Below are 7,500 nucleotides of genomic sequence, written 5' to 3'. Positions count from 1 at the left end.
TCAGAGGTCAGTGACACAACTACATAACACACACACACACACACACACACACAGGTCAGAGGTCAGTAACACAACACACACAGTCAGAGGTCAGAGGTCAGTGTACCTGAGATCTTCATCTTCTTCACCGTCTTGTTCGTGTTGTTGGTGACGTGGACGTTGACGCTGATTGGTTCACCGTGATAATAAATCTGAGACATCAGACACATCTTCAGTATAAACTATATTATATCATATAACTATAATATAGCATATAATGTAATATATCATATAATATAATACAACTGTAATATAACATATAATATAACTATAATATAACTGCAATATTTAATATAACTATATGATAAAACTATAATATATAATATAACTATATCATATAATATAACTATGCAATAACTATAATATATAATAAAATATATAATATATCACAAACTATAATATAACTATAATATATCATATAATATAACTATATCATATAATATAACCATAATACATCATATAACTGCAATATAAAATAAAAAAATATATAATATTATATAACTATTATATATCATATAACTTTAAGATAATATAAAACTTTATAATATAACTATAATATATAACATATAATATAATAAATACGTTACTCGTGTTCAGCTGTTTCGTGTATCGAAGTGAACATCAAATGACAAAGTTTTCCACCACAAAACAAAATGAAGAATATTTTGGTTTTAAAAACGAATCATCACTAAATCTTCACATCGTACAGTCGGTTCCACATTTTAACATCTGCCACCGTCAGAGGAAACGACTCATGCGACCGGTCGCCTCTGACGCAGGCAGCTCAGTCACCTCCTTGTCCAGAGACGCCTCCAGGTGCAGAGGTTTGTCCGACATCAGGAACTGACGGGTGGTTTCTGCCGTGGGCTGAGGACCGGCCTTCTCCGGAGCGTACTGCACCTTCCTGATCACCAGACGCACAGAGTTCCTACAACACGGTGAGGACATCATAAAGATATATTAATAATATATAGAACAGCACCACTGACTCACAGTGACACTGGACGACCACCGTGAGCTGGTGTCTTGTTGTAATCCAGTGTGACTGGACCTGGATCAGCAGGGAGGTGAACACTCTGCAGCAGGAAGCTGCTAATGTACGACTCATTTCACTTTCATTCATAATTCATCTCCGCGGACTCGTTTACCTCTTGTGGATCTTCTCTTCAACGTTTTCTGCACAGAAAGATTTCACCTCGAAGTCGACTCCGCAGGCCTGACGACACAGAGAGAATCAGTTCCATCACGTCAACACAGCGTTACAGTTCACGAGGAGCCGAGCGGCGGTCGCTACCTTCCCCGTGTCCTCGGGTCCGGGCTGCAGCGTGACGGAGCACGGCAGGTTCAGAGGAATCTGCAAACACCGGAAGGAAAAACATCTCAACACACCGGAGTCGTTTCTTTACGGTTATTTTCACACTCAAGGGTCCGAACCACCGCCTGCGTTTCTGTCCAGCGTTCACATTTGATCCTGTCGGTTCTGGTTTCTGCGTCCTGTCGTCATCGTTTCTCTACACTTGACTCCGACCTGATCTTTTGGTCCGGACCAAACGAGGCCAATTTGAAAAACACATTTCATGACGCAACACTTGTAGGTTCAGGTCATCGCTCGCTGTCCTCTCGTCCTCGTACAAACAGGACGTCAACTATGAGCTCATCGACAGGAAACGACTGCTCAACGAGCTCTGATCGTCTCAGTAGGAAATTCAAAAAGTCTTTCTCAGAGACACAAGCTTCAGTTTCTCAATCCACCATTTTACGAACGTGTCCCCTGAGGTTGTCTTCTCAGGCACACCATGGCTAATGCGAAGCTAGCTGCCGCCTGTTGAAAGCTTTTTGTTTGATTGAGACAACGTTCTTGTTTGGCTGTCTGTGTTGACATTTTATGACTCTTGCTTCTTTGTTCAATAAGTTTATCAGGTTTTTATCAGCACATGTGCTGTTTCGCCGACAGGAGGATGTGATGACGCTCGTGAACTCGGTACCTCGAAGGTGAACGGGTAGGCGAGTTCTCCCAGCTTCTTAATCAGGCGCTCCTGAAGTCGAGTCAGGCTCTTCTTCTCTTCCGGCAGCGGAGGAAACGCCTGGATGTTGGTCACAAACAGGTCCTTCCTGAACGTCAACCCCAGGACGTCCAGATCCTCTCGACCGTAACGGAAGGCGCAGGTCAGAGTCACAAACACTGATGAAGGAAAAAAACAACCGGTAGCTTGGAGTGAGTCTTTGTGCTCAGCTAGGCTAACCATGTCCTGGATTTACTAAATGATAAAGAGAAAGAGCTGAGGCCCGAGGACGCTTCCCTGAGGAACTCCACAACTAACTAGGGACTAAATGGTCTTTGAACCAAACAACACTCTGGACTCTTGGACATCCACTAAATAAATGTGAAGGATCGGAGGCAAAACTCATGCCCTCAAAACATTTTGATAAAGTTTGAACAAGCTGCAGGTTCAGATCTCTCACCTTTCCTCTCCTTCAGATACTCCGGGTCGATCAGGACGACGCCGTCTGCAGGAACAAAAGAGCAGATTCAGAACAGACGACTTCAGTCGACTCAGGACGAACCAGACCAGTTCACTTCAGGTCACTTCAGGTCACTTCAGGTCACTTCAGGTCACTTCAGTTCACTTCAGGTCACTTCAGGTCACTTCAGTTCACTTCAGGTCACTTCAGTTCACTTCAGGTCACTTCAGGTCACTTCAGGTCACTTCAGGTCAGTAAAACCAGATCTCACCGACGGGCTCCACCAGGTCCACGTGGTCCACAAAGTCTCTCTTCCCCAGATAGACGGTGAGCTGAGGGAGGAACACAACTGTTAGTACAGAGAATAAGGGTCTGTACTCTGTCTGTACTTTGTCTGTATTCTGTCTGTGCTCTGTCTGTACTCTGCACTCTGTCTGTACTTTGTCTGTACTGTCTCTATTCTGTCTGTACTCTGTGTGTACTTTGTCTGTACTCTGTCTGTGCTCTGTCTGTACTCTGTGTGTACTTTGTCTGTACTCTGTCTGTGCTCTGTCTGTATTCTTTCTGTGCTCTGTCTCTACTCTGTGTACCTTTCCTGTACTCTGTCTGTACTCTGTGTGTACTTTGTCTGTACTCTGTCTGTGCTCTGTCTGTACTCTGTCTGTACTCTGTGTGTACTTTGTCTGTACTCTGTCTGTGCTCTGTCTGTACTCTGTCTGTACTTTGTCTTTATTCTGTCTGTACTCTGTCTGTACTCTGTACTCTGTCTGTGCTCTGTCTGTATTCTGTCTGTACTGTCTGTACTCTGTCTGTACTGTCTGTACTCTGTCTGTGCTCTGTTTGTACTCTGTACTCTGTGTGTACTCTGTCTGTACTCAGCTGGTACTCTGTCTGTACTCTGTACTCTGTACTCTGTCTGTACTGTGTTCTGGGTGTTCATGTGATTTTGTCATGAGCGGGTTGAAGGTCATGACCTTCAGGACTGACCTTTCCATTGGGACTGGCCTTCTTAAACACCCTGAAAAAAACAACAACAACAGACAGAAGCATCAGTCAGCCCGAGTCGAACTTTGACCTTTACAGACAAAATGTTTCCTGTGTGACATCACAGCAGCTGGTTATGTTTTCACCCCGGTCCAGGATTCTGGATTTAAATGTTGAAGGATCCTCCTCATCCTCCTCCTTCCACTGTAATCAGCAGTGTTAATGCTGTCAGTCATAAATCAGCTGCTGAGGCTCCATTAGCTCTCAGCTTCCTCCTAAGTGGAGCTTCATCAATCAGCAGCATCATGACGCCGTCTGACCGGAAACCGCCGGGGCTCCTGGGAGCTCGCTCAGCTTCTCGCCATCAGCGCTGCAATTACTCCAATTCAATTTGACCGAGCACTCAGTCACAAATCAAACATTAAGAAAGTTCATGTTCACGGTAGTCGCTTGGAGACATTTATCAACAAAACACTGGCTTTTAAAACTGAAATGACATAAACACAAACTCAAAGAAAAATTCTTCTTCTATTTAATGTCAAGTGACAACAGAGAAAAGTCATAAAGACTCAATTGTTCCACTGAACGACTCATCTAACACTGACAGAGTGATGGATCAGCTGTTTGACGAGAGAGTCACTGACCAGAGGCACCGACCAGAGTCACTGACCAGAGTCAGAGTTCAGGGTTCCTCCTGGTCCTCCTGGTCCTCCTAGTCCCCCTGTTCCTCCCGGTCCCCCTGGTCCTCCTGGTCCTCCTGGTCCGCCTGTTCCTCCCGGTCCCCCTGGTCCTCCTGGTCCTCCCGGTCCCCCTGGTCCCAATGTTCCTCCAAGTCCCCCTGGTTCCCCTGTTCCTCCCAGTCCCCCTGGTCCTCCTGGTCCTCCCGGTCCCCCTGGTCCCCCTGGTCCTCCTGGTCCTCCCAGTCCCCCTGGTCCTCCTGGTCCCCCCGGTCCTCCCGGTACCCCTGGTCCCCCTGTTCCTCCCGGTCCCCCTGGTCCCCCTGTTCCTCCCGGTCCCCCTGGTCCCCCTGTTCCTCCCAGTCCCCCTGGTCCTCCTGGTCCTCCCGGTCCCCCTGGTCCCCCTGGTCCTCCTGGTCCTCCCAGTCCCCCTGGTCCTCCTGGTCCCCCTGGTCCTCCCGGTCCCCCCGGTGCCCCCGGTCCTCCTGGTCCTCCTGGTCCTCCTGGTCCGCCTGTTCCTCCCGGTCCCCCTGGTCCTCCTGGTCCTCCCGGTCCCCCTGGTCCTCCTGGTCCTCCCGGTCCCCCTGTTCCTCCCAGTCCCCCTGGTCCTCCTGGTCCTCCCGGTCCCCCTGGTCCCCCTGGTCCTCCTGGTCCTCCCAGTCCCCCTGGTCCTCCCAGTCCCCCTGGTCCTCCTGGTCCCCCTGGTCCTCCTGGTCCTCCTGGTCCCCCCGGTCCTCCTAGTCCCCCTGGTTCCCCTGGTCCTCCACCCTCTGTCCTCAGGCCCCTTAATCCAGATCATATTGAGAGTCTACAGCCGCTCACAGCTCTGTCAGGCTGTAGTATGCTGATGCTCTGATCCTGAACCACAGTGACGAAGTGAAAACTAAAAGAACCACGACAACCAGTCTGTTGCTCTGCCGTCACAGAGAAGGAGGTTCTTTCCAGAAGAAAACAGAAACAGGAACTGATCAGACACAAACCAAGAGAACGTCTGGACCGAATGGAAACATGTGACACTCATGAACTTATTCCTGACGTCTGATTTGTTCCTGGTCACATTCACACCTGCAGTGAACGTTGGTTCAGAGTAAAGTCTGAACGTTCGTCTCTTCACTGACGCTTCCTCCGATCGATCAGGACGCTCCGGGGAAACACCCGATGATCAATAATTCAGCTTGCTGCCACGATGGAGGACTCCCCCGGTACTGCTCGTACAGCAGAGACTATGAAAAAAGACCATCCAGATGTCCTGGTCCTCCCTGATCCTCCTGACCCCCCAAATCCTCCACCCTCTGTCCTGCACTGTGGCAGTTTCATGTGTCAGTATTATTGTTAGAAATTGAACTATCACTCGCCACAGAGTGAGATTTATTGTTTATGGATTAAACTGGGAATCTGTGGTTTCTTGTCAGGCAGGCTCCCTGACCTCCCGGTTCTCCTGGTCCTCCCAGCCCTCCCGGACCTCCCGGTTCTCCTGGTCCTCCCAGACCGCCCAGACCTTCCGGTTCTCCTGGTCCTCCCAGACCTGCCAGTTCTCCTGGTCCTCCCAGACCTCCAAGACCTCCAAGACCTCCCGGTTCTCCTGGTGCTCCCAGACCTCCACAGACCTCCCGGTTCTCCTGGTCCTCCCAGACCTCCCAGACCTCCCGGTTCTCCTGGTCCTCCCAGACCTGCCAGTTCTCCTGGTCCTCCCAGACCTCCCAGACCTCCCGGTTCTCCTGGTCCTCCCAGACCTCCGAGACCTCCCGGTTCTCCTGGTCCTCCCAGACCTGCCAGTTCTCCTGGTCCTCCCAGACCTCCCGGTTCTCCTGGTCCTCCCAGACCTCCGAAACCTCCCGGTTCTCCTGGTCCTCCCTGACCTGCCGGTTCTCCTGGTCCTCCCAGACCTCCCGGTTTTTGCTCAGACCCTCAATCCAGATCACAACCTCCATGAAAGCCAGGACTTAGATTCCAACAGCTCTGTCAGGCTTTACTGTCGTAGAGTTTGGAGCTAAATGCTAACAACAACATTCTAACATGCACGTTCACCATCTTAGTTTAGCGTGTTAGCGTGCTAACACAGCTGAGATGGGTCCGGGATTCAATTCAGAATCAGTCTGATCGGTGCCTGACGACGACAGGACGAGTCTAAGTCTCACACACTGGCAACAGTGAAGAGACAGGAAGTGATGTCATCAAAAGGAGCAGCGGCGCGACACGTTTCACTCTCAGATCGTTGGCTTCTGAAACAATTTCCTGTTTCTTCTCAGATATTAGTTGTTGTTTTATGTTAGAGTCTGAATGTTTCAATTGAACCACGTTGTTTGAGATGATCGCCCTCGTCACTTTGAGCTTCTGATTGTTTCCGTGGTGACGGAGGAGATGAGCTGCTCTGTATGTCCGACCATCCCACTCTGCTCATTAATATTCTCCCGACACGACACGCTCACATCACTCAGCCTGCGAACACAGAAACACTCTGAGATTCAGAGACCAGACCAGGAAAAATACATGTTCTGAGGCCTGACGCCGGGTTCTGTGCGGTGCCAGCGAGGAACCTCAGGTGAAGCTAACGCAGAGGTCACAGGGTCACTCTGGGAAGTGAAAGTACGAGATGCTAAACTCAAACTGGAGGATGTGACCAGGTGAGTTTAGAGGCTTCACGTGGAAACTTTATCTGAATCTCTATAATATTCATAAATAAATGTGACCTGTGAATGACCTCGTGTTCCTCTTTGATCGTCTGACAGTTTCATCCTGTGACTATTAAGTCAAAGTGTCTGAAGTGACTGAGATCAGATGCAGTTTACAGTGAAGAACAGTCGACTGTGACACTGGCTGAACATTGGTTGGTTTAAAGTTCCGACCGTGTTTGAATTTTGCTGCAGTTGGTTTTGGTCTCGAGTCAACATCTAGAGACAGTCCACTGTTTTATACTGTTGACAGTCCAGAGAGCAGACAGACCAGAGTCAGACCAGAGTCAGACCGGACTCAGACCGGACTCAGACCAGAGTCAGACCGGACTCAGACCGGACTCAGACTGGTCTCAGACCGGAGTCAGACTGGTCTCAAGCCGGACTCAGACCAGACTCAGACCAGACTCAGACTGGACTCAAGCCGGACTCAGACCGGACTCAGACCAGACTCAGACTGGACTCAGACCGGAGTCAGACCGGACTCAGACTGGACTCAGACCAGACTCAGACTGGACTCAAGCCGGACTCAGACCGGAGTCAGACCGGACTCAGACCAGACTCAGACTGGACTCAAGCCGGACTCAGACCGGACTCAGACCAGACTCAGACTGGACTCAGACCGGACTCAGACCAGACTCAGACCGGACTCAAGCCGGACTCAG

General features: G+C 49.6%; 1 protein-coding gene across 1 annotated transcript in view; it reads right to left on the bottom strand.

The window, feature by feature from the left end:
- Window positions 1-7,500, bottom strand: part of arrb1 (arrestin, beta 1) — a 16,490-nt gene that overhangs the window by 7,801 nt on the left and 1,189 nt on the right. Inside the window, exons 2-9 of the mRNA XM_035621953.2 lie at window positions 3,490-3,520; window positions 2,774-2,834; window positions 2,503-2,547; window positions 2,025-2,221; window positions 1,334-1,393; window positions 1,188-1,255; window positions 832-967; window positions 107-191 (exon numbers count right to left, since the gene is read on the bottom strand). Coding sequence (XP_035477846.1) covers window positions 107-191; window positions 832-967; window positions 1,188-1,255; window positions 1,334-1,393; window positions 2,025-2,221; window positions 2,503-2,547; window positions 2,774-2,834; window positions 3,490-3,520 — 683 coding nt within the window. The remainder of the gene's footprint in view (window positions 1-106; window positions 192-831; window positions 968-1,187; window positions 1,256-1,333; window positions 1,394-2,024; window positions 2,222-2,502; window positions 2,548-2,773; window positions 2,835-3,489; window positions 3,521-7,500) is intronic.

This window comes from Scophthalmus maximus, chromosome 11 (assembly GCF_022379125.1).
Source record: "Scophthalmus maximus strain ysfricsl-2021 chromosome 11, ASM2237912v1, whole genome shotgun sequence".
NCBI classification, from domain to species: domain Eukaryota; kingdom Metazoa; phylum Chordata; class Actinopteri; order Pleuronectiformes; family Scophthalmidae; genus Scophthalmus; species Scophthalmus maximus.
This window is presented reverse-complemented; position numbering and strand designations above follow the sequence as displayed.